The sequence below is a fragment of the Condylura cristata genome, unplaced genomic scaffold, assembly GCF_000260355.1.
Source record: "Condylura cristata isolate star-nosed mole 26May11 unplaced genomic scaffold, ConCri1.0 scaffold00008, whole genome shotgun sequence".
In the NCBI taxonomy this organism is placed as follows: Eukaryota; Metazoa; Chordata; class Mammalia; order Eulipotyphla; family Talpidae; genus Condylura; species Condylura cristata.
The window spans coordinates 26,068,188-26,094,377 of NW_004567109.1; the positions used below are offsets into that span (position 1 = coordinate 26,068,188).

Consider the following 26,190-nt stretch of genomic DNA (forward strand, 5'->3'; position numbering starts at 1 on the left):
TCTAATCAGCTGGCCTGTCCATCTGCCTATCCACCTTTCTTTAAACACTTGTGTGCTTATTCAAGGGGGACTTTGGAATCCCCCCATCTTCCCAGAGGGACCTGGGAGAGACTAGGGCTCAATCTGCCTGGCAGGGCTCAGGACAGAAGAGCCTCTGAAGTCCATTCTGGGAACCTAGGGCCAGACTGCCGTTCCATCTCGGTTATGAGCTTCTCCCCGCCAGGAAAGGCAGCTGGATTTGGCCCGACACAGAGCCTGGTGCTGAGTGGGTGCCATCAGCACACAGTGAGTTCATTTACCTCTTTGGCCTGGAGCCTGGCACAGACTTGGGCACGCGGTCAGGTGCCCGGACTGTTTACCCAAACGCTTCATCTTTAATTAGCCTCAAGCTCCCTCTTCATCCATCTCATGCCACACTCTGCCCTGTGCAGAGGGAAATCTGGCCTGTGTGTTTCTGATTCTTTTACACTTATCTCATCCAAATGGCGCTCTGTACAACCGGCTTGATGTCCAACAGCCCTTTGGAGCCCGCTTTATAAGTCAGCTAAGCCCCTTCCAGCTCCGAAATAGGAAGTCACATTTCTGCCAAGGATAAACGGACTCCAGACCTGGCTGGGGTCAAGTTCAGTTTAGAGCGTGGTGCCCATGGGGCTGGCTGGACCCTCTGAGGCAGAGCTCAGAGATCATGCCAGGTCTCAGGCTCAAACACATCCATTCCTGGCTGAGCTCAAAAGAATTCAGCTGCCGGCCAACATACCCCTGGGAACTCTGACCATCCCGCAAGCTGCCCAGGGCTCTACCTTCTCCAGAGAGACAGCTGCTGTGCTGGGCCTAATCAGACACCGTGGGCCTGCCAGGAAGCTCATGGTGCAGTGACCCTGGAGCACGCTGGACTGGGGGCAGCAGAGCTGCCCAGCTGGGCAGCTTGGGGAAGTGCTTCCACTCTCTGGGTCTTACTATGGCTCTTACTGTTACTACATGTAAAAGGGCGGGGTCCTTCCACTCTTGGGTTCCAGGGCCCTGTAACTGGGCCACAAGCAAAGGCCACCTGGGTCTGCTGTCTGTCACCAGACTGGGGGCAGGAAAGCCAGGCTGGTCTGAGTCTCCTTGTTTTCCTGCCTCCACTCGAGTCTCCGAGGTCTGTAGCAGTCATCCGACACCCAACCTCTGGTTTGGCAGGAGGGCCTCTCATGGGTTCCAAGGCAGGTCTGGGCATGGGGCGTGGCACACCCTGCTGTCAGAGCCCTTTCGCTGGTGGATGCCTTGGTTACTGGCTGGGGCGAGGAGCTGGTACTGGCTTGCTGGGTTGCTCTGCCTCCCTGGGAGCTCCCCGGTGCCCAGGGAGCAGGCAGAAGCACTCTGCCCTGAGCCATGTCCTGGCTGGGTGACCATGAGCAAGTCCCTTCACCTCTGTAGGGCTCAATTTCCCCATCTGTGAAACGAGGACACTCACTTCTCACAGAACACTCGTGATTATCCTTCTGGGTCCACTCCTGCCCTCCAGCCCAGCTCCCGTTGGCTGTGGCTGCTCCTGTCGGCCAAGCCGGCTTAGTAAGATGGGACAGAGCGGTCTGGACTCGCACCCTTGATCCCCCACCTTCTCTTTGGGACTAGGGAACCCTTCCGTCAGCACCAGCACCCCGCTCCCATTATAGGGCTTTGGTGGAAATCTTTCCAAAGAGCTCTGGAGGGCCAGTTCAGACACTCAGGGTTTTCAAAATAGCAGCATTCTCTTTCCTAAAGTATCTTCCCAACCCCGGAGGCACCCAGGGGAAGGAAAGACCGTCACTCTCCACTCTGGCTCCCAAATCCAGCTTCACAAAAGCTAAGCCTGGACATCCTGTTTGAGGTCCCCAAGGTGGGAGAAACCAAACCTGGACTTGAGGCTTCTGCGGACCCAGGAGCCAGCCAGGTCAAAGCCATGGTCAGTTCACAGGCGGTCACAGATGTCCTGGCTACCTGGCCTCACCTCCCGGGTTGGCACTGGGGCTAGTTTAGGATTTATTAACATAGGCCACATAGAGATAGTTTTATCGGTAGAATAAATACATTTGTTTTTTTTTTTAATATGGACACTTATTTTACAAAAGAGCCCCATAGCACTATGGGAAATTAAGATCCTTCTACAAAAAAGAAGATGTAACTTGGTACATTAAAGCTCTAGTGTGCTAACGGATCCCATCTGGACTGCCTATGAGGTGTTGGGCACCCCTGCAGCTGGTGGGAGGGGCAGTGGGTGTGGCCACAGGCCCTCCTGTGGTTTCTCTGGCTTCTCTTTCCCCCTGTGGTAGAGGTCAGGAGGGCCAGCGGGTGTGAAGCAGGAGGCAGGCTGAGAGGCCTGCAGCCATGACGGGGAGGAGGCCCAGGGAGGCGTGGCAGCAGCCGGACACTGAGCTGCTGGCTGGCCTTGTCTCTTCTGGCTGCTGGAGCTGGTCGGAGAACTGCCTGGGGGGCTTGGCGGTCCCAGAGCTGGGTGTGGGTTGGAGGGGCAGCGGCGGTGGGGAGCCAGTGGTGCTGGAGAGAGAAAATACATGAAACGTGGAGTCTTGTCCTGGCCCTGGTCTTGGGGTTCAGGCTTGACTTGAACATTTTTCATGACATGGGAAGAGAAACAAGGGATTCAGACAGAAGTGGTGAACGGCCCAGGGTCTGACATCCTGAGGGCCACGCCCGGCCTGGGACTGGGCTCGGTGGCAAGGCCACAGGCTTCCCCTGTGACCACTGGGAAGGAGGTACAGATCTAGGGCCAGACTCGGGCCTTCAGACACCCTACTGCTGCATGCAGGCACCCTGACCTTCCTGTAGCCCCTCCCTTCTCAGTTTGAGCTAAACAGAAAACAAAGCAGAACACAAGCCAGCCTCACCATCTCCCGCCTTCACAATCACACCTACTGTTTATTGAGTGTCTGGTTCTCAAAACAAGCCTTCTGCACGGTCCTCAGCCCCCTTTCACCAGATGAGAAAACAGGCCCGAGAGGCTCCGTGGTAGCCAGGCCAAGAGGAAGCCACGTGGCCTTCATGGGCGGGACCCCGGGCCCACCTCACGTGGTGGAGCCACAGGAGTTTTACTGAGAACTACTGTTCCTCATGAGCTTATAAAAATATAACCCAGTTTTGGAGGTAACAGGTGAGACGAATGTCTCAAGTGAGCCTACGTGAAAAAGGAGGGAGAGAGACAGAGAAACACAGAGACTGAATGAACAGCTACCCGGCAGCCCAAGGCCAGCACTCAGTGGCTGGGGAGTCAGCTGATGACCAGAATGATGACCAGAGAGGGTCAGTGGGCAAGACAAGCTGGGAAAGCGGTCACATCAGCCACAGGGTGTGACAGAGGCCACAGGGAAGAGGGCTATGGGATGGAGAGAGATAGGGCTGGGTGACCCCATGTGGGGTGCACTCCCACCTATGTGGTGTGGGGTGTTGGGAGGCAGGTGGCGTGCAGACAAGGTTCTGACAAATCTCACCACACCAGAGGGGTAAGTTTCATGAAGCCAGGGTGGGGTGGGAGAGGTGGGAGAAGTGGGGGTGCACAGAAGCCCCTTCTAGGATGGCCTCCCGGAAGAGGACACGTCTCATCAGTCAGCCATGGAGCCAGGAATGTACCTGCACGAGGCTGCAGGCCCCTGATGGGTGAGAGAGGGCCTTACAGGGCCCAGTCCTGTGCCAAGTTCTCACTATTCTTTAACTTGAAACCTCTACACTAGGCAGCAGCAAGCTCTGTTTCACAGATATAGAAATGGAGGCACTAAAGGGTTCAACAACTTGCTCCGGGACCTATGGTAGGGCCCGAGACTGACGGGCCTGCAGCTGGCACTCGCCAGCTGGCAGGTGCTGGGTGGTGGGAGCCTGGCCCTCCCTGGCCAGCCGAAGGTACAGGCAGGCGGAACCGGCGCCGGGCACCTCCTTGGGAGCTGCATTGAGGTGGCCTCCACCCTGTGGGGCACTGCTCTCCTCCCAGTGTTCACCCACAAACTGCTCACTGCCTGGGTCACCAGGGCCTCCCCCTTGGTGGCCCCTTTATTCCACGATGGCCCAACAACTGGAGGAGACCCTGTGCCAGCTCTATCATCATCACCACCACAGACAGGGCCACCGGGGTCCAGGCCCGGGGCCCCCACACAGCCTGGAGCAACCTTGGCCTGGCGGGGGGTGGTGCTCAGCAGTCAGTGTGCACCCCTATCTTCCACCTGGGCTGGGGTCTCTGTTCTGACAGCAGATTCCAATCAACCCCAGTGGGTGAAGGGCCCTCCCTCCCTGCTCCACCCCCACGCCCCTGTTTCTGCTCACACCCCCGCACAGGCTGCATCCTTGCCCCTGCGTCTCTTCTCACCCTGGAGTCTGTGCTCCCCTCAGAGCCCCCAGCAGAGCTGCAGGGAGTAGCGAGCAAACTCCAGCCCCGCACCAGGACACAGGCCAGCCCTCCCCGCTCCCAGCTGCTCAGGCTGAAAGGGCAGGGCAGCAGCTGGGTGGAGCTTTCCTTGTTGTGTGTGGGGTTTTCTTTTATTAGAAAAGCTAGGGAGGGAAAGGGCTGAGGTAATACGCCCCCTCCCCGCCACACTAAGGGTAACTACTCTCTCTCGGCCCGAGGCCATAGGAGACTTCACCTCCGGTCTCCGATACCAGCCAGCCTCCGCACCCTGGGCAGCAAGGCCCCAGCTGGGAGCTGCCCTCTGCTCAGTCAGGGATGCCCCGTGGCCCAGCACCAGGACACACTGTAGAGTGTGCGTGTGGACTGGAGGGCACTCAGCCCCCGCTAACTTCCAGGGCCCCTTATCACCGACACCTGGATGCGTCCTTCAGCCTACCTGGGGTCCCACTCGTGGTGGTCAGGAGCCTGGACCTCATCTTCCAGGGCTTTCCCAGCCACTCTCTCCGGCCGCAGCTGATGTCCTGCTGCCAGCTTCTCCTCACCTGTGAAGGCCTGGCTCAGCGCCCCAGCTCAGTGCGTCAGGCCTGTCCTACACCCCCAATGCCACCTGGGAGGGTTATCTCCCATCAAACCTGGTGCACCTCATGCCCGTCACGCGGTCAGAGGTTCCTTTTTAGGTATAAGGTGTAGAGGGGCTTCTCTGCGCTGTGCTCAGGGTGCGGGGCCCCACACCCTGAAGGCGCTGAGGGCGCGGGCTCGCTGTAGCGGCGTTATTAACAGGGTTACGTCTCCTAACAGCCTCCGTCCACAGAGCACTGCCCGTGCGCTGGTAGAAACCATGCTAGGTGCTCTGCACGTGTCATCGTAGTAGTATTCCCATTTCCAAGTCGTGGAAACAGCCTTCGGGAGATCAGGACACAGATGTACGTGCTCTCGGCCCCCGAGCCTGAGCTGGGCCGCGGGGCATCCCTGACTGAGCAGAGGGCAGCTCCCGGCTGAGGCCTTGCTGCCCAGGGTGTGGAGGCTGGCTGGGATCGGAGGCCGGAGGTGAAGTCTCCTATGGCCTCGGGCCGAGAGAGAGTAGTTACCCTTAGTGTGGCGGGGAGGGGGGCGAATTACCTCAGCCCTTTCCCTCCCTAGCTTTTCTAATAAAGAAAACCCCACACACAACAAGGAAAGCTCCACCCAGCTGCTGCCCTGCCCTTTCAGCCTGAGCAGCTGGGAGCGGGGAGGGCTGGCCTGGGACAGGAGGCTGGCATGCCACTTGGCCTCAGTCAGCTCCTTCTGTCAGAAGAAAGACCAAGTAGGAGTTATGAAAACTATGCCTCACAGGCGCCCAAAGGCATTTGCTTTCACACTTTGAAAACCAAAGATGCCAGCTCCCCCTTGGAGCCCGAGTGGGGTTTTTATTGCTTGGAAGACATCCCAGGGAAATGGGGTGTGAGGTTGGGGGGCAGGGAGGAAAAGTCCCTTCAAATGCTCCCCCCACCTCCCCAGCCCACTGCTCGCAAAGCTCAGTCCCCCAGCTCAGGACGCCCCCTCCCCTTGCTCCTCTGCCTCCAGCCCATGCTGGGGAAAATTGTCTCATGGCAAAGTGGCCTCACAGCCAAACCAAACACTCTGAGTGTTCCCAGGCTCCACAGCCGGCTGGCACCAAGGGGCTTCGTCTGCTCTGAGCCGACGGGGCCCCTTTGCCTGGCTGGAAGAGGCCCCATGCTAGCCTGCCCTGTGCTCCTGTTTGCTGCCTGCCTTTGAGCAAGTCCTGGCCTTTAGCCTCAGTTTCCCCAGGTGTACAATGGAGGCGCAGAAACAGACCAGTCTGTGAAATGCTTTCTTGCAGCAGAAGCCACAGTGAGCACTTAGCCTGAAGCCCCAGGCTATAAAGATGGCAGGATCTGGGTCTCCAGGCTGTGTCTCTCTGGCCACACCAGGGGCTGCTAGGCTGTGCCTTTGGCAACCTCTTTCAAGGTTTGAGGAGATACAGCAGAGGGGACACACAGGGCATGGGGCATGGGTGGGCCTGTTGCTTGGGGGTGGGTTAGACCGGCTAGAGACTCCGCTAGGTTCCAGGCTGGTCCTAGTCTCGCTGGGCCTAGCGGGTCAGACGCAGGCCCAGCTTTTAGGTGACAGGTTTGCCTACAGGTCTTCGCCCTGCTAGCACGCCTTTGGCACACGGCCTTCACTGGGAATGTTTCACCCTTGCCTTGGCCCCCTTGGTCACTCCTGAGCTTGAGGTCCCCCTCACCTGCCGGCCCTCTGGGTTCCTTCTCAGGCACAGGCTGACTATGGCTCCAGGCTCTTTCAACTGGATCTTCTGGGGACATTAAGCCCAGGGTGGCTCACTTAAGGCCATGCTGCAGGCCTGGGAGCCTGGGCCTGGGGGTGGAGGGTGGGGTCTTAGGCTAGACGGAGAGTCTGCCACCAACTCTGGGCACAGCTGTAGCAGGTACCCAGGGGCTCTGCTGGCCTCTGCTTTCCAAGCATCTGCTCTGAGCCACAGACAAGTATGAGGAGAGGCTGGGATTTGCCTCCCATCCTGTCTGAGTATGTCTGTGCTTTCATTTACTGAGTAATCCAGCTTTCCATTTCTCGTGGGGAAATCTCTGACCTGTAATCAGTGCCCTGGCCTCACACAGAGATGCTGACAACCCTGGCCCATCCCAAGAGAAGGCCTGGCTGTGCTAAGAGAAACCAGAACTAGAGAGCCCTGGGCAGCAAGAGGCATAGAACAGGTTCTCTTCCCTCTACAGGGCTTCTGGTCATCTGTTCCCTCGGGGGAATGGAGGCCAGAAGGTCGGTGACCCCAAAAGGCTTTGGGTCTGCCACCTACGCTGTTGCTGCCAGCCGGGCCCAGCACTGGCCCATGGTCCTTCCACCGCACCTGCCCCATAGGCCTCTTTCCCAACCGGACGGCCCAGCACTCTGCACGCCGTTTACCCATCGCTTCACCTCCAGCATAACACACACCACACCCAGCTGTGTCCTGGAAGAAGTACAGAGCGGCTCTGACCTTCATTCAAGGCCTTAGTGGCAGAAAAGGAGAAATTGAGTATTGTCCCGGCTGCCAGACACATGTGGGTGGTGCCGCACACAGCTGGTCGGGGCCTGGCCTCCGCCCCACTTGCCCTGGCCACACCCTGCCTGCTGGCCCCTCCTGGCTCAGATGTGGCGGTTCCCGCTGAGTGCTCTGTCGCTGCTGTGCTTTCACGGTCCCCATAAATCATCCTGCCACGGGCTGCTGCTTCTCTAAACTTCCTTGGGTGTGTTTACATCTTGGGTAATGAGGGGTGGGGGGGCGGGCAGCCTGCTCCAGGTGGTGTCCTGACCTGGAGCTTGTATGTGCACATGTGCGCGCACACACACACACACACACATGTTTGTTGATGCGTACATGAACAAACCGTTAGCCTGGCCCGATGACCTCTAGGGGATCTACCCAGCTCTGCGTTCCAGGGCCGCCTGAGCAAGAAACACAGTGAGGAATTGAGGGCTGTGAATTGTGTGGACCCCCACAGGGGGCTCCCGGAGGAGAGGAGGAAGGGAGACCCCAGCACTGGTGGGTGTGGATGAATGTGGCTCTTAGATTAGACAGAGCTGGGTGTGAGTTCTGACCCCACAGCTGACTTGTTCCACGGCCTTGGGCAGGCATCTGACCTTACAGAGCCTTGCTGTAAGGCTTCCTCTTTGGACAAATAAGTTCTTCCAGGACTCCTGACAGGACAGGGACAGGATGGCTAGATGTACCTGATAGAATGCGAGCTAGACATAATGGCTGGGGGGCCAGAGGTGGGGGTGGTCAGGAAGCTCTCAGCAGGAAGCTCAGGGGGACTGGAGCAGGGGGAGGGGAGGGAACGCCAAACACTCTCGTGGAGAGGAGTGATGTAAAGCACAGCCCTGGGCGCCAGCCCCAGCAGGACCCCAGCACAGGGTCACAGGCAGAAGATGAGCAGGGACAGCAAAACAGCAAGGAAAGGGTCTTGTTCAAAGAGCCACAGCGGGGGCCCGGGGCCCTCAGATACCACTTCTCTGGCCTTTCGGAGAATCGGAGACTTTCCAACCTAGGAGGATGGCACAGGTTCTTGGGGAAGGACACGAGCTGGCCCTGCACCTCGGCCTCGTGGAGAGCTCAGGGCCCCCTTCTCGAAGGAACTCAGGGCCCATGGGGCAAACTGGGCCTGTTTGCTCCCTGGGTGCGTCCCAGGAAACCAAAGCCAAGGTTTCCAACACCAGGCTGCCCGTCTGCCTGTGAGTGGAAACTTCGTTCTCCGACCCAACCAGATAGAAGAAAGCTTTCTTCTATCCAGCCACAATTTACCTGTTTGGCCTGAGAAGGGGTTCCCTCTTGCCAAAGAAAAGCTGTTTTCTTCTCCTGAAACTGGGCCCTGTGTTTCAGGACTATGTGTTGTGAAAAGGAAACTGTTTGGAGCCATTTACTGAAATTTGCCTTTCAGACATGGTTAGGGGCCGGGGTCCGCTGATGGAGCTGACAGCCAGCCTCCTGTCGCCTGGTGGGCCAGACCCAACACCGGCCAGGTCTCTGGGCACCCAAAGGGTTCATCAAGGCTCTTGGTGACCCGCTGATCAGAGCCCTATGGGCTGCCGGGCTCCCACCTGCCCCTCTTCTCCCTGCCAGCCTGCATGCCCTCCCCAGGTCTGACGGAAGCGGTGCTCGGTCACTGTGCCCTCCTTCCCTGCCTGGGGAAGGGGCGTGTGAACCAAATATGTCACAGCCAATATGGCCACAGCTGTGCCTTTGCTTGGGCAGGCGGACCGACCAGGGCTCTGCAGATAGGACAATCCCAGTAGACTAAGCCTAATCCAGGAGCCAGTGCCTGAGAGTCAATGGGCTTGATGCTTATCTGCTCAAAATCTTAAACTAGTTCACACACTGAACCTTAAGACCACTGGGCGTGGTCGACCTTTCTTCGGTGACTGAGCCTGGCTGAAGGAGAATCATGAAGTAGCCATTGCAGGAAGCAGCCTGATGCCTGGGTGACCCTGGACAAGCCCTCTGCCCTGTACTCCGGGCCTTGACCCCTTGTTCATTACCTGGACACTCAGAGCTCAGTCTGCATATTGAACACGAGGCCTCCCAGGCCCTGTGCTGTGGGGGCTGATCCCTGAGCCCAAGCTGGCTGCCATAGCTTGGAACAGTCTTCCCTGGGACGGCCCAGGTGCTGGGTGACATTGATCACCAAGGGTGGACATTCTGGCCACAAGTCCTGCGGGTGGAGGTTAGGAGACTCTCCTGGGTACAGCAGGCACTGTGGTGACAGACAGGCCGAGGAGGGGGGCAGGGGCGGAAGGACACATAGCAGAGGCCGGAGGCAGCGACACAGCAGGGCGATTCCTGCAGCTGCTGCTGTCCAGCAAGGCTGGATGAGACGGGCTGTGCGGACCGGTCTCCTTGCACAGTGCCAGACCCAGACCCAGGCCAGGGAGCTCACACCTGCCATTTCCTCCCAGTTTCACCTTCTGCCGTGGGACAACTGGGTGCATCCCAGGACACTAAAACCAAAGCTGACTTTGCCCACTCTACCTCAAAGAAGCTTCTATTCCCTCATCTTTAAAACAGAGGGAGGAGATACCCTTTTTTGAGACTGTAAGTGAGAAATGAGATCTGCTCAGATGGCTCTAGGAGCCCTATGCAGGAGGCTTGTCTGTGACAGGACAAGCCAGGCCCACTGGCCACTCTCTGCCTTAGAGCTGGACTTCGGGCAACAGCATGCCGGGCCAGGGGGGACCCTGGGTCAGCAGAGCACCCGCCTCCGCCCCGCCCCGCCCCCACCTCCAGCTCACCTGTCCTCGATGCGGACCCACAGGTCATTGAACTGCCGTGGCCGCTGGTGTTTGTTCTGCCTCTTGTGCCACTTCTTCTGCCGCCCGAACTCCTCCAGCTGGCTGAGGCTGTCAGGGAGCAGGAGGTGAGGGGACAGGGCAGGGTCTTCCTCCTCAGGGGGCGCAGTGGGTGTCGCCGAGGGCACTGGCGGGACAGCGGTGGCCGGAGTCTCCGGGGCCGGGCTGGCCGAGGTACCTTCAGGAGGGGGTGCTGGGCTCCGGGCAGCTGGGCTGCAGAGGGTAACAGTGCGTGAGACACACAGGGCGCAGGGCCCTCTGGGGGCCAGAGTGCGATTCCCTGGGAAAGGAGGAGATGCCGGGCTGGCCAGAGTGACCAGGACAACTGGCACCTGTCCTCATTTATTGATTCAGCACATCTTTATGGAGAGTCTGCCCCACAGCAGCCACTTTTCTGGGAACCGAGCTTTCGCAGGGCTGCAAACCGGTGTTTCCCTGCCTTCTCTGAGTGTGCATTCCAAAATCACTGGGAAGTAAGACATAGGGAGGGACATCAAACAGAGCTACCTGCTGAAGAGAAAGATGAAGAAGAGACAGGAGAGAGCATGGGGAGGGTGCTGGCCACTGCCAGGTGACGTATGGGCCCAGGCCAGGCGAGGGTGTGAGCCACACGTGGGTTTCTGGGGGCGGCTCATGTTGGTCTGGGTCTGTTCATTCAACCTGTTCTCGGGCTCAGGGGTGCTGGTCACTTTGGTGTGACTGCTGCCTTGGGCTGTTACAGCCTGCATCTCAGAGGGGGCATCCTGAAGATGGCACAGTTAACACAGGCCAAGTTCTGAGAACAGCGGCTGGCAAACGGCAAGCTGATGACACACTCAAGCAGTTAACACTAATTACAGAGTCCATGCTACCAGATATAACATAGTCACGTATTACTGCAATGCCATGGTCCAACGGTCCAGTCAGGCACCTGCTCACTGAGCCTCTTTTCAGGGGAGGCAGGGCAGAGTAGATCAGGTGGAGATGGAGCTGAGGGTGGGGAACTGTGGCTTCGACTGGACACTGCAACTTGCAGGCTGTGCCTGTGGCAGGTGACAGGATTACACGGAGCAGCAGTCTGCTGTCACCTGGGAGCAGCGCGCCCGACCCCACAGGGTTGTCACAGGATGAGCAGCACCTGGCACATGGCCAGCCTCTCTGTGGTGCTGGCCCATGAGCGAAGGACCTGGCTGCAGCAGGCCCTGCAGCACAGGCGTGGACCCCAACCCACACCGAGGAGCACTCGCATGCTCCCTGGCCTGGGAACAGCGCCTGTTCCCCTCTTTTGTTTTCTCTTCCTTTCTGTGGCCTAAATGGAATTCCTGGGGAGACATCTGACCCTGGGGGAAGTGTGGGCAGGGTTCAGGAACTGTCAAGATGAGAGCACCCAAGGAGTCAGCAGCCTGTCCCGCCGCTCCCGCATGCAGTGTCGTGGGGGATTTCTTTCTCCTTGAGAGAGAGAAGGCCGAGGCTCAGTCTGTCCTCGCCCAGCCCCCATGGCAACCCAGATTCCCAGGGCCTGGGAGATGCCGCAGCTGCTGGGGAGATGATTCAAAAAAGGCAGACAAAAGATGGACCCAGGAAGCACCTGTGGCTGGGGAAGGCCCACATTGTTAGGGCTGCTTTGGCACCCTTCTTACTCCACCGAAGGGCCTCCAGCTGCTCTCAACACTCAGGCTGAGAGGCCTTGGAACAGGGCTCTGGGGGGAGAAAGGGAGGGCCCCTCCCTAAGCCTGAGCCCTGAGCTGAATAGGAGCCGGGCAGTCTCTCCGGGCCCCCTCTCCTAGCCTGACCTGGCTGACACAATGCGTTTCAAGGTGAAGGTCCCTGGGGCTGAGGGGGTGCTTGAGGAATGCCTCGCTGCACTCAAGTGCTGAGAAAGAGCAGCCTTGTCAGGCTGACTCCAGAGATGAGGAGAGGAAGGCGTCTACCACGAGGGGCCTCTAAGTTCCCCGGGGGGTCACGGGAAGCAGCTGCCAACCTGTGGATGGTCTGCCCTGCGGGCGTGTGCTCCACCTCCAGCCCTGCCTGCCGCAGCACGTCGATGACGGTGTTGTTCCCCAGAAAGTGACCTGGAACACAAGACACAAAGTGGACTCAGCCTCATACCAGGCAAACTGCAATAGGGGACACCCCAGGCTGGGCCCACACCAAAGCTGAGGTGCTAGCCTCTGAGGCAGGTTAGCGGGAAGATGTCCTGGTGTCACCCTGCCCAGGCCCAAGCCCTGGCTCTGCTGTTCACTGACTGTGCCTCCTGGAGGCTCGGTTTCCCCATCTATGAAGAGGGAACAACTGTCGTGGTGGCCTGCAAGGTCGCGGGTTACGGAGGGCGGGCGTGGAGTAAGGGCTAGGGCTCTATCACTGCCTCAGACCTCGGATGGTCATGCTAGGCTCAGTGCTAAGGAGACTCCTCCAAGAAGCCAGCAAGCCTCCGCCAGTTCTACGGCTTCGGCTTCGTCAACTCGAAGCTCCTTGTTCTATGAACTCTTGTCTGTCTCCTCACCAAGCACCGTGGATCCCTGCCCTGCTAGGGCCTGGTATATGTTGCGTGTTGGCTGGGTCTGAGCCTTCACCGACTCATTTTTGCACCATTTATCCAGTTATTTATGGACTGACACGACGGCAGGGGCCACAGTCACCCCCACGCTGGCCTGCTCCCCACCTGTGGCTGGACACAAGCCGGCTGGAAGTGAGCGGGTGTGGTGGCCTCCCGTCCCCAGACTGCTGCGTGAACTCCACTCCCAGCCAAAACCTCTTGAAATCCACTCCTGGCAGCAAAGGCCATTCCTTCCTGGCCTCCATGGAGACCCCTCTAAAGACTGGGCCTCCAGACCCAGCAGCGTCTGCCTGAGGATTTCAAGAGCCGCCAGAGAAAACAGCCTGACTCAGGCCGCACAGGGGCGGGATACCACTGGCGTGCTGGCTGTTCCAAAGCACGTTCCTGGCCCGGGAGGGGTGGGGAGGGCGAGGTTCGTCTCCTGTCTCAGGGTCTAGGTGGTGCCTGCTCCATTCCCTCCACCTCAGCGATTCCAGCCCCTTACTGTGAACTTTAAAGCCCTGAGTAGAAGACTTGAGATGCTTTGACAAGCTAGAGGCAATCAGCAGTGGTTTTTTCCTCCAGTTCCTGCTTCAAGGCCACAGCTGCCGGCACCTTCTTCCCTCCCGCCCAGCGTAAAGCAAAGCGTCTGTCCTTCCCAAGCAGCCACTGCTCTGGACTGGGCAGTGCCACATTCACGCCGGCGCCCATGGCCTACGGCCTTCCCACCCTTCTTGTTTGGGGTTTGGTTTTATGGGGCCCACAGTTGTGTTGGTCAAACCAGTATATTCCTGGGGCCCCAGGCCCATGGTGCTGCCAGATGAGGGAAACAACCAGATGAGGGAAACAAATATACTTTTTGATTTTTTAAAATTCTTTTTAATGATTTATTTATTTATAAGAACTGGGGTACAGGCCAGAGGTTTGGGGGGTGAGGATTCACCCGAGACAGAGTGGAGAGCAGAACAGGCAGATTGAACAGGCTGTTTGGCTTACTCCTGCCACTGTTTCTTCTATCTCCTGCTCCGTGAATGTGGGTATCCCCGGGAACCTGACAGCCTCTTTTCTTCTCATTCTACTCCTCACGACTGTGGACAAATCATCGAGCCATCTGGTTTCAATGACCACACAGTGCTGACCAGTTTGGAAATGCTACCTAAGCCAGACCCACCTGAGCTAAGGACACTCCCTCCCCCAGTATCCTCTAGAACCCATAAAACTCAATTCACTTTCCCTCCCAGGTTGTGTCTCAGTACAGCTCCTTTATCCAGGTCAGATGTGGGAGGCCTCCCTGCCGCCACGCCTCCCCTCACTCACAGGCCACTAGTCCTCGGAGTCCCCTGATTTCATCTCTTAAATCTGCCTAACTCTGGCTCAGGTTATCACCTTCCTCCCTAATCACCACAGACACCCTCCTCTGGGTTCTCTTCAGGCCACCCTCCTCCCTGCAGCTGGAATGAGTTTCCCAGACCCCTATACAAATTCTGCCAGAGTGTGTTCTCAGCAAGACACTTGAGGAGAGATCAGGGACTTTTGGGGGGCATAAGACATCTCTGTCCCCAGGCCTAGCCCAAGTCTGGCACACGGTGGTGACTTGGTGAATGTTTATTGAATGAATGAGTGACAAAACCTGTTACTCCATGTCCTTCCATGATCTCATCGTATCCTCAGGAGGCCTGAACCTGCCCATCATCTCCCCTGGCAACCCTCAACTAGTCTCTTGGTGACACCCCTCCAGATTCCACCAATCCCAGGAACTTGGGCCTTCGACGAGCCTTAGTCAGGGTGCGGAGACTGGCAGACAGGGTTCAGGCTTGCTTCCAAGGTCAGAGATCCTGAAAAAGCTACCACACCCATCCTGGAACCTGCTAGAAGGTTGTGGAAAGTTTCCAGAGGAGCCCACAGTGTTGAGGCTGAGCCTGCATGACTCGCCCAGGCTCCTGGGGTCTCCTGGCCACTGCCCAGCAGCTCCTTCCAGCACTGACAGCTGTTCTCTGGCCAGCTCTCTGCAGGAAGGCACGTTCCGTTTCATCTGCTGAGGGTGGGTAGATGAGAGAGGAGGAAAGCGAGGCAGGCAGTGGGAGGTGGGAGACATGGAGCCCAGAGACAGAGAGGGAGAGGATAGAGAGAGCAGTGAGAGAGATGGGAGATGTTGAGAGAGGGAGGGTGGGGGAAGAGAGGTCCAGGACTTAGGAGGAGAAAGGGTCTTGGGAGGCAAGAGACAGAAGAGGTACAGCAATAGAAATGGTAGAGCGTGAGAGAGAGAGAGAGAGAGAGAGAGACAGAGACAGGAATAGACAGAGAATGGAGAAAGGGAAAAAGTGGAGAAGAGACAAGAACCCAGAAATTAAAACCAGGGAGTGGGGGAGGAGAGAGGAACCTACTGAGGACATCAGGGAAGGCTTCTTGGAGGAGAAGCCCTGTGGCCAGGACGCCCAGCATGGGCAGGCGTTGGATGGAATGCAGGAGCCAGCTGGCAAAGGGTGGTGGAGGGTGGAAGGTCTTGGAAATGGTGGACCTGTTTGGTGGTCACGTCCCCTGACTTCGCAGGCCACAGTGCCCTGAAGAGCACTCTTGTGTACCATGAGGCGCGGTGCCAGCTCAGAGCCCCCCTGCTCCATGCTGAAAGGGCCTGTCTCCCGGCACATGTCTCAGCGGACAGGGCCTGGGCGGCCAGAGAAGACTCCTGCCCCGGGTTAGGGCAGAAAGCCAGGCTAAATGACCGACTGGCTGTGTGACCCCGAGCTGTTCTCTTCACTTTCCTGGGCCTCAGTTTCCCCACCAGGTCTCATGGGTCTCCCCCCTCCATCACAATTCCATCAGTCAATGACCGGAACACAAGTTCCTGCTAAGTCAGCCTCCTGGGTGCACATGGCCTCTCAAGTGCTGTTGCGTTTCATCCTGGCAACCTCTCCTGTTGCCCCCAGGTTTCACAGGAGGAACCTGCAGGCCCAGGGTCACCCAGCTGGTGAAAGGCAAGGTTTGGGCCAGCTCACACCCCTTCCAGCACACCTACTTTGCAGCACTGGCAGCGGGAAGGGGTCCCGAGTCCCTGGTGGGGGCAGGAAGTTGTCAGCAACATATGGACCTTCCAAGGTTCACCAGAGTGGTGAGAAGAGTGCAGAGAGCTTAGCAAGAACAATAGGCCAATTAACGGGGTAATTCCAAGACAGTGTTGGGGGGCTGGGCGGTGGGGGGGAACCAGATGTTCCCACAAAGGCTCCAAAGTAACAGGGCTCCCCTCAGCCAGCACACATGTTTTTTCTCCAGTGACTGCCTGGGTTTCCAGTTTTCTCCTCCTGGAAGAGGGCTCCCAAGCCCATATTTATGTTCCGTCTGAAATTAATGCAAGGGAAACTTTCAAATGTTAATCTAGCTGCCAGAATCGGTGGCCGGATATCAGGCAACAGGGGTGTTTGTTTTCCCGAGGAAGTGTGACAGGAGGCCAGACAGACCAGGGGACCCACAAGCGGGGTACTGGGGGGCTGCTGGTCTCCCAGGGACGGTCTGATGGGACATCGGCAGAACTGCGCTTCCTTTCTCCTGCTGGGCTGGCCCAGGGCAGGCCGGGCCTTTCAGTCAGCAGGGACTGAGAAGATGCTCTCCTGTACCCAGTGCTCTGCCAGGCGCTGAGACCTATGGCTCCCACCCCGGACTGGCCTGCAGATGACCCCATGCCAGCACAAGCTCTGCAGTGAGAGAGGGATGCTGCGGGCCAGCAGGACCTTGACTAGGGGGCCTGCAGGAGGGGCCTCAGGTGAGCTGGAGGAAGAGGAAGGGTCTTCCCAACAGCGGCACCAGCTGTGGTTCTGAGTTGTCCGAATATAAGTTGAAAGGTGAGGCAGGGCAGGCGGGAAGAGCCCTGGGTTTTGATCTGTGGCAGGACAGGACTCGGGCAGGTTTCGGCTGGGACCAGAGAACACTCGCCAGACAGCTGTCCACTCCTGCGAGGGGTTGACGCCCCATCCATGGAGGTGTGCAAATAGTCTTCTCGGGCCTGCACGGACAGGATTTTGGCACTCTGGGGAGCTGGGCATGTCTAGGTGGAACCTGGTCTCAGGCGGTCAGCCCGACTGTGCCGTGAGTAACGCAAAGATGGAAGCAGGCGCCAGCAGGCAGCCGCCCCCGTCTCCCGTCTCCCCCACCTCGATGCATGGCGCGCTTTGGCTCATTTTCTCATGTTGGTTACCGCCCAACAAGCCGCCCGAGCTGACAGAGTTTGTCCATTAGCACATGGGCAGAAAGGGGTAGAGCTAAGGTTCGCCTTATGCCCACATAGAGCAGTTTTTTCCTATCCCCCACTTCCCCACCACCTCCAGGAGCTGCTTCTGGGTCTCTGAAATGTATGTGGTGTTACTTGACAGTTGCCCAAGTTAGGGGCCACTGTTAAGGCTTCCCCCAATTGTGTACTCCTTCTTAAGGCCTCCCCTGCCAGGCCGCCCCTCTAGCCAGCTCTTCTAATTCAACTGAAATCTTCAGGTTAGAGTCTTTCATTTCCAATGGACCAGATCTTCTTTCAATGGTACTTGGTGTAGGGGTGAAGAAGCCGCCAGCATACTCCCCACCTGGTGCCACGGGGGGCTTCACCTGCATGTGCCCATGGGCCTGGAGCTAGCATAATTCTCTGACTCACAGGCATCTTCCATGTCAGACCCGGGGGACCCTGAGATGGGTCACACTTGGCCCCTTTCTCCTGGGGTCTGAGACAGCTCTAGGCCAGGCCACCCTGTGCAGAGGGATTATTTCCCGTCAGCACAGGGCACCTCGGGGAGACAGAGCCCGTGATGGGTTCTGTGAAATGCCAGGGGCAGTACCCCGCCGGGCTCTCTTTCTCTAACCTCCAGAGGCCCCTTTCCTAGAATGCCAGCATCCAGGACCCAAGGAGGGCTCCCCATTGTCACTTGCAGGGAGGGGCCCACTCACTGTCTCTGAGACTCACTCTGGGTGGCTCCCTGCTGGGTCCTGGGAGGCCACGTTGCACCTGTGCCACCTCTCGATGGCCCTGCTCTTGCCTGAGTGGGAGTCCTGTCCTTGGGTGGGGGAGGACTCTGAGGGAGCATGGACCTCGGAATAACAATGACAGCCCAAGTCATGATCATCTGGCTGCAGCACAGGCCCTGAGCTGAGCCTCACCTGCCAGTTACTGCCTTTCAGAAACCCAGGGAACCTGGTCCCAGAGCCCATGCTCTTTAGCTAGGACATTTTTTCTCCTTGCCCTCCCCACACTGCCCAGCATGAGTGCTAAACCCACAGCCCACGCTCCCCAAATCCGGGCTCCCATGGAGAGCCAGCCAGGGTAGGAGTCCTCCATTCTCCCCTGTTCCAGAACAGAGTTGGCTCCAGTTAGGGACAAACCAGCAGATGGGAAGTTCCACTGGCTGGCTGGGCTGAGACCGGAACAGTGACTCTGGCCAAGGATCGGAGCCTGGCGCAGGCATGCCAACTGCCAGATGTGTACATGGGGGTGGGGGTGGGGGAGGGGGGGGGTCGGTTTGCAGAGGGCCCTTTGAAGCAGCATCGGAAATTCTGAAACACTTCCGAATGCTGTGGCCTCCCCTCCAGCGTGGAGAGGTGCTGCCCAGGGGTGTTTGCTTGCTTGGGAGAGGAGAAAGCTGGGCGTGCGTTGTGCTGACACCTGCTGGGCCCCTTGTATTTAAGGGGAGAAGGGCCCATGCTGCTCTTCTGTGCCCTTGAACTCTGAAGGGCTTTCCGCTCCCGAGGCCACCAAGTGGAGAAGGCAGAAGGAGGTGGGTGTGGGCCTTGTCCTGAGGGTGGGGATGATGAGGGAAATTTTAAAAAGTCTCACCTCCTCCAGGAAGCCTTCCCTGACTTACCTGGACTCTTCTAGTGCTATTCTTCAGCCATACATGGAATTAGTGATGTGGAGCTAGGAAGGACCTTCACCCTCATCCTGTTGAAGTTCCTCACTGGGTCTTGGAAGGGCTGGCTCTGAGAAGGCTACAGGGAGGTCTCGGTGTGCAAGGAGACTCTGTGACACCAGGCTGTTTCCCTTTCCATAGTCGTGTCTGTGACTAACCTCTCTTTTTACACTACTTTATTTTCTCTCTCAGGTTCCTCCTAGCTCTAATTCCTCCCCTTTCTAAAACTCTCTTGCCCAGCGCTGAATTCCCTGTCCTCTGGGCTCTGGCTAGACCAACACCAGTGCCCACGACTGTTTCCAGTTGGCTTTGAGGTCTTGCCACTCCACCCTCACATTTGAAGGGGAGATGCGTTGCTGAACCCTGTGGGTTCCCCCCGTGGGCTCTAGACCAGTTTCGCCTAGCTCTGAGGTGAGCTCAGACCTCTTTCTGCCCAGCTACAGGTCCCATGAGAGTGGACCTCAGAGGTCCTGCACTTTTGAGGCCCTCACACGTGTCATGGCCATGCTGGAGGTGCAGAGGGGACACCAGGCAGTCAGGTGAGCCCTGGTTCTTGCCTTTGAAGTACCTGGGGTTGAACGAAGAAGGAGGCTGACATCAAACGTGGGCATGCCCCAAGACCACACTGGGGTCCCCATAAGGACCCTGTGAGTCCGACTGCTTGACTGTTACCCAGCTGACCTGGGCAGGCAGTGTCTGGGTGCCTGTCAGGGGGAGTGGGGGTGAGCGGCATGTGTGCTTACGGGCACAGGCTGTAAGCCGTCTTGTTTCACTTGTGCAAGAAATACATGCTGGTCTCTGCAGCTTCTGGGGCCGAGCTGAGTTCCCAGGGGAAGCACATGCGATGTCCCGGCCCCAGTGTGGACAGCCAGAAGGAAGAAAGCGAGAGGGAGAAGCAGTGGGAGAGAGATGAGATGGCAGGGGAGGGAGGCCGAGCAAGCCCTCACCGGGGTGTCTGGACTTCCTTTTGCACAAGGAGGCTAGAGTCTTCAAGAAATGTCAGGTCCATGGTCCACCCTGAGATGCTACATCTTTCATATTAATTGCCATCACAATAACGATGATAATCACCGTAGCTGTCATTTTGAGCTCTACTGTGTGGCAGGTTATTTAAACACTCCCACTAATCTTTATTACTCTGGGTAGAAGTTTTCAGTTCATCAAAGTGTTACTGCTATCACTGCCCATTTACAGAAGAGGGAGTTGAGCTTTGAGAAGGTTCTGGGCTGAGCTCTGAGAAGGTTCTGCAGCCTGAAGAGGGCGGGGCCAGGACTGGAGCTGGGGCTGAGGGGTACGGAGCCCTCCTGCCCCGTGGCCATCATAGGCTTGGTCCTGGCTTCCCTGGCCAGGCCGGACGCTGGCCAGGGCAGTGGCAGCTGGTTTCCCGGCACACAAAGCAGCCACAGAAAGTGTCCTGGTTGGGGCAGGGTTAGGCCCCTTGCCCAGGGGGATGGTGATGGATGACCCCAGGAGAAGCCCCTTGGGCCCCCCCCCAGTTCTGCTGGAGGCTGTGCGGTTGTCCTGCCCCATTCACAACCTCAACTATCCCCTTTATGAGGCAGAGGACAGGAAAGGATCTAGCAAGTCTCCCCCGACCCCGAGCACCCCACTGCTCTCTCCCCAACCCCTTGGGTCCTAACCTGCTCCGAAGGCAAAGAAGCAGATCTTGTCCTCATTCTCCTGCAGCAACGCCATCACTCGCCTCCCCATGCGCTCGTTCCTCTTGTAGATGAGCTCCTGGCGGAAGTAGCTGTCGATCTCCTGGGCCGTCACCTGCTCATGTGGGGGCAGGGTGGTGTTGATAAAGTTGGGCAGCTGGAAAGGCAAGAGAGGGGCTGCCTTCAGCTCGCCATGGCCTCCAGCATGGTGGGCCGAGGCGAGGCCAAGGAACTGAGGAGAGACTGAGAAACTGAAGAGGCTGAGGCAGTGAGTCTGATCCTTCTCTCTCTCCCCCCAACCTCCAAACCCTTGCTCACAGGCTGTCGTCTATCTGGCACCTCTTCTCTGACTCCTGTGACCTTACCGACCCCAGCACAAAGCACAAGGCAGGTGGCCAAGCTGGTGGACGGGCTAGCTAGGGACTGCGGCACGAAGACCCTCATGCATTGCAGGTGTTGGTTTCTCAAGGTCATACAGCCCAGCCTAGGGCTTCTGCAGCCATTGCCAAGTTGGCAATATTTTTTTCTGAGGGAGATGGAGATGTGAAACCCTGAGGGCCTCGGAGGAGGCTGGGATAGTTGTCTCTGCTGTCTGCTGGTCAAGGGTGAGTGTGTTCTTCCCTAGAGGGAGGAAAGGCTCATCTCTGCCAGACAGGTCTACTGGCTGTTCTGGGATGGATAACCATAGGACAGGGGACTCTAAACTTGAGCAGTGCCCAACCTGCACAGCTGTATCAACCTGCACAGCTGTATTAACTGCACAGCTGTATGCTGCAGCCCCACCGGTGCCTGATCAGCATCAGCACAGTCAGTATTGGGACTGTTGGCAAAGGGATAAGTGAAGGGATGTTTAGTCCTTCCCCTGGCATGTCTGGGATGATGGCAAAGCAGGCCATACTTGGAACTCTGGGAAACACTGCAGGCTTCTAGGTGGGGTATGACTCCGAAGGATCTCTGGAGATGGCTCTCGCCCAGGCTTCTCTCCCTTCTGTGGCTATGGGAGAGACTGCGATGAGGGTATACCAACAAATGTTTATTCAATCCTGAACGCATGGATGGACAGATGTCTGAGAGGCAATAGGGGTGGTTGTGAATGCGGGTCCTGGAGTCGGGCAGCCAGGAACACTTGGCAGGAGACAGGGGGCCTTGGGTGGTGGACCCAGGATTTTAGAACTTATCATGAGGGCGAGAGGAGGGCAGTGGGGCCATGCCCAGGCTTCAGGGTTCTGCTCACTGTCCACACAGCCTCTAGGATTCAAATCCAGTTAGAGTGCCCTGGGCTGCACTCAATGTGGACTTCTCCTTCCTTGGGCTTTCCTGTGCCCAGATGCTGCACCGAACCTCCCTGTTCTTACAGGCTAAGCTTCTAGGGTCCAGGCCCCAGAGCCACACACACCAGCTCAAGGCTGCTCTTTGCCCCTTGGTAACAACGAATAAGTCCCATGACATCGGACAGATTTCTTCCCCTCTCTGAGCCTTGATGTCCCAATCTGTCAAACGGAGAGGCCAACGGCACTTCCTCACATGGCTGAACCGGCACACAGTTGGTACCATTGCCAGGTGGGCTCACATGGGCTTGGTCTTTCAAGTCAGTGGCCTGGACAGGGACAGGGGCCTCACCTGCGAAGTGTCGTGGTTGAAGATGACAGCATTGAGGTCCCCGCAGTTGTAGTGCTTGATGAGGTCCTCAGTGGTGTAGGGCGCCTGCAGGCTCCCGGCCCGTACACTCTCATGCTGCAGCAGGGTCTGGTTCAGGGCGAACAGCACCTGGGCAGAGGAAGAGAGAGGACTGAGCACGGCGCCCAGGGACCGGCCCTCCTCCCTCTGGGCTGTGGGGCGCAGACTCTGAACCAGAGAAGGTGTGTGGGGCCCAGCACCAGCTGGCTCACACTGAACGTTTTCACATTTCCCTGCTCGTCCTCGTGGTCTCTGAGCACGTCCAGCCTGTTCTCACCCCAAGGCCCTGCCAGCACAGAGCCCCCCACTCCTGCTCTGGGTGCCAACGTCTTAGCTAATGTGGCAGGCTGAGATCCTTCGTTGTGTCTGGGTTTTAGAATGATGCATGAGCTTTTCTTTCTTTCTTTCTTTTTAAAGATTTATTTATTTATGCATACAGAACTGGGGTACAGGCGAGAGGGGCAGGGGAGGTGAGAGGATTCACCAGAGACAGAGTGGGGAGCAGAACAGACTGTTACCCACTGATGAAGTGCACTGCAGAATAAGACTGTTGAAGCACACTGCTGAGGGGAGCAGCGGGCGGGTCAGGAGAGGTCTGCCACGCCATGTGGGTCACCTCTGGGGCGGGGGTCAAACTCGCACTGAAGCAGCTGCTGCTCTCTTGTAGTGCTGCGTCCTAACCCGTTGTGCCACCAGGGAGTCCCCGAGTTTTTCTTTTAAAGACTTTCTTTTTCTGGGTTTTGGGGAAGTTCTAGAATGAACACGGGCTCACTTATAATCAAGAGCACCCCTAAAGAAAGCAAAAACAGACAAATGAACAAACCAAACAGCTCACTGAGAAGACAAGGCCCAAGCTAAATGCTTCTTCGAGAAGCTGTCCTGGGCCCTCTCAGCCAGACCCAGGAGGCACCAGCATCCTGGGCCACCATCCCAGGCTCTGGGACACTGCCGCCTGCCCACCAGACCTGCAGGCCTGGGGGACACTTGCAGCTGCGCGCGAAAATTCAGACACCCAGAGCTCAGTCCTGGAGATGGCGTCTTTGAGCTGCAGCCCAGACTCTGTTCACCGGCTCCCTGAACTTCTTTCAGCTGCTGCTGTTTGAGGACCACAGCTCGAACGGAGCATAGCCTGGCTCTTGGTGCTGCCTGTCACCGCCCAAAGCCGATAAGCAGAGGCAGGACCTGAACCTACGGTGCTTTCATCTATCGTGTCACTGGCTGCTGATCTGGGAGAGTGGCAGGCACGCGCCCTAAGGAGTGTTCTGCCATCTCAGCTCAGCTGGCCTTTCTGTAATGAGTTAGACAAAGACAGTCATAAGCCAACAGCCCATCCTATTGATGTTTTAGGTATGGCCACCCTCAGCCTCCCGGTATCTTGACCCTGTTACCTCTGATGGCACCAATATCCTATACTCATTCTGGCACCGTGGGGCAGGCAGCTCAGGTTAAAGAAGAGTTTTCGTTTAAAGAAAACGGGTCATTAGTCATGGGGAGCATGCGTGCAGCTCATGGCGCCTTCCACCACCCACTGGGGTCATCTCAGATGGCAGACATCACCAGCTCCTGGACAGGCGGTGAGCCAGCCAAGCCAGCAGTTACCTGCCAGATGTTTGACCAATGTGCTCGCAGCCTTTTACAGAGGAAATAGTGTTGCGAACAAGCAGCCCTCCGGGCCCCTCAGGGGCCTGAGCACGTGCTGGCAACTGCAGTCCAGACACCTGTCTCCCTCCTTGGCTTCCTGGACACAGGAACCACCCTTCCTGGTCTTTAAACTTGGCGGCACTCACCCTGGGGCTGTGAAGACAGGGTGTCAGCCTGCCTTTTCTTTCTAAAGTTGTCCTTTCTTCACCAGCTACCCTGGACACTTCGAAGTTCAAAGCTGCTGAGGAAGTCCTGAGACAGTCCCTGAAACGTGGGCTTTCTGCATCTGGGGCAGAAAGTTCCTACCAAGTGGCCACATGGTTTCAGAACACATAGTCTCAGTGGAAAAACTCACATAGTAGGAACATACATCTTGGCCAAAAATAGTCTCCTAGACACCAGGGCCAGGCTTGTCCTCAGAATAGCTCCTCCACCCATCCTCTCCCGCTTTTGTTTCTGTTAGGGCAAGAGAGCTGGATTGCAATGGGGTGAAGCAGTCCAGCCTGCTCCCCATAATGAGCTGGCTGGAGATGAAGTCAGGCTCCACCGCCCACCTCTGGGCCTCCTCCGGGGTCTGGCCGCCACCCCCGAAATCCAATCTGTAGCCACCTGGTGCAGGGTGTCGATGGCAGCGGGTGGCTGGGGATGGATCACAGGAGGCAGTGGCCTTGTGCTCTGGACATCGCTAAGGCAACACACACTCCTCCCGCACGGCACATGAGAGGACGAACGTGTCCATGTCCAGCTGGAACCTTCCCCTTGTCCGGGGCCTGGGACACAGGCTTCCTGTGACCAACCCCGGCTGCTGCGCACACCTGCCCTGCCCCCTGGAGTCGGCCTGGCTGGTGGTGAGGTCATCTGCACAGGCGCCCAGAAGACCTGACTGAGGGGAAATGGCTCCCCCAGACCTTCCTGGGCACATGGAGTCACTTCCGCAGCCTTGCGGCCCTCAAGGAGCTGGGAGGTGTTTTAGTGACGTTGGCACGTTATATTCTGCAGGGTGCTAAGAACGGGCCTGGCGTGGAGTAAGCACTGGCGAAATGCTGGTCAGTCAAACTTGGAAAAAAACAGACCCAGATCTTCCCGGCTTGGCGCTGGCAGGGCCTTTAGAGGTCATCTGGTTCAGTGGTTTTTCAGACCTTTTTTAGACATGGAATCCTTTAAAGTTGTTATTTTCCAAAAGATCTGTACTTGGAACGCAACATGTGGAGCAGATAAAAATGGAAACTTCCCTGACTGATGTGAGAGAAGCAGCCTGCAGCCTAAGTGCTGCCAGCTCAGGGCTTCCTTGGAGCAGGGACTCCCAAAACTTCTGTGGGACACCCAGGTTCTAAGTCCCAGAACCTCGGCTCTCTTCTCCATGAATGGCGGAGGACACATACCAGGGAGCTGGGGGCCGACTGGGGGCCGAGTGGGCTCAAACCCACTTCCTGACACTCCACCCGGCCCCGCCAGCCTGGCCCCTGTTTGCTGGGTTTCTGGAAGCCCCTGGGCACAGGCCATGTTCACTCCCCACACACTGACAGGCCTGTTTTCTTTCTGGAGCCTTGTGAAATCGCCAGGGAGTATGTAGTACTAGCGTTATAGAGAGAAAACCAAGGCCAAATCCTTCTAGAGGAAGCCCAGGATGGCGCAGCCAGAGTGCGTCAGGGCCAGGGCTGAAACCCAGGCCTGCCCGGGGATGCGCCCAACCTCCTCAGTGGGGCATGGTGCCTTCTGTGGCCTTGGCGATTATCCCCGTGAGTGTCCATCTCAGTAATCGCCTGCTCCCTGCCTGTTTAGGCGGAGGGCTCCGTGAGGGCTGGGAACCTGCCTCTGTTCCCTGGGGCGCTGCAGGTACTCAGGATCTACTTGAGAAGGAAGGACGATGACCCCCAACCACGTGTTCTTTCCCTGTGCCTCCCACTCCTTGTCCATCCTTTGCAACTTATGAAGCAGCCTTCATCGATTCCCTACTAGGATTACTACGTTTATGGAGCACATACCACATGTCAGGAACCCTCTGTCACTCCGTTAGCAGATGCAAAAAACCAAAAACCAAAACTGCAGCGAAAGACATTCACTAGCTCACCAAAGGTGATGAAGCTGGAGGGGATGGAGCATGCTGCTTCCTCTTGGTTTACCACTGACCGCTGGACCTCCCTCTCTGCTCCCTAAGAGACCGTCATCAGGGGGGCCTCCCCAGCCACAGGTGGGAACCAGAGAAATGGAGGGGAGCACAGGCCCCAAAGCTGCATGTTGTGAAAGGATGTCTGTCTAGTCTAGGTGAGGTTCCCAGGACTAGGCTTCAAAGTAACAAGTACTCCTTCGCCAGTATTCAAGGTGCATCCAGCAGGCACTGGGAGGCTACCCTCATGCATTCATTCAACAAACATTTACTTTCTGTTGATCCTCTGCAGGAATCTGAGATTGGTAGGTTAATGAGGGGTGGTTCCTTCCCGTATAGAGTTCATTTTAGTGGCAGATATACTAATAGGCTATTGCACAGAGGTTGGGGAGAGGGGGTTCCAGGGTTGTGTGCACAGACACAAGGAGCCTTCCTGATTTCTGTGCCCCACCCCATTTGCCCCAAATTCCCAAGCCTGGTGCTGCACA

At 57.4% G+C, this 26,190-nt stretch overlaps 1 protein-coding gene across 1 annotated transcript in view; it reads right to left on the minus strand.

The window, feature by feature from the left end:
* Positions 1-2,023: 2,023 nt before the first annotated feature.
* Positions 2,024-26,190, minus strand: part of TRABD2B (TraB domain containing 2B) — a gene marked incomplete at its 5' end in the record, with an annotated part of 173,004 nt that continues 148,837 nt past the window's right edge. Inside the window, 5 exons of the mRNA XM_004679484.2 lie at positions 2,024-2,514; positions 10,169-10,438; positions 12,186-12,276; positions 20,260-20,434; positions 21,898-22,044. Coding sequence (XP_004679541.1) covers positions 2,295-2,514; positions 10,169-10,438; positions 12,186-12,276; positions 20,260-20,434; positions 21,898-22,044 — 903 coding nt within the window. The remainder of the gene's footprint in view (positions 2,515-10,168; positions 10,439-12,185; positions 12,277-20,259; positions 20,435-21,897; positions 22,045-26,190) is intronic.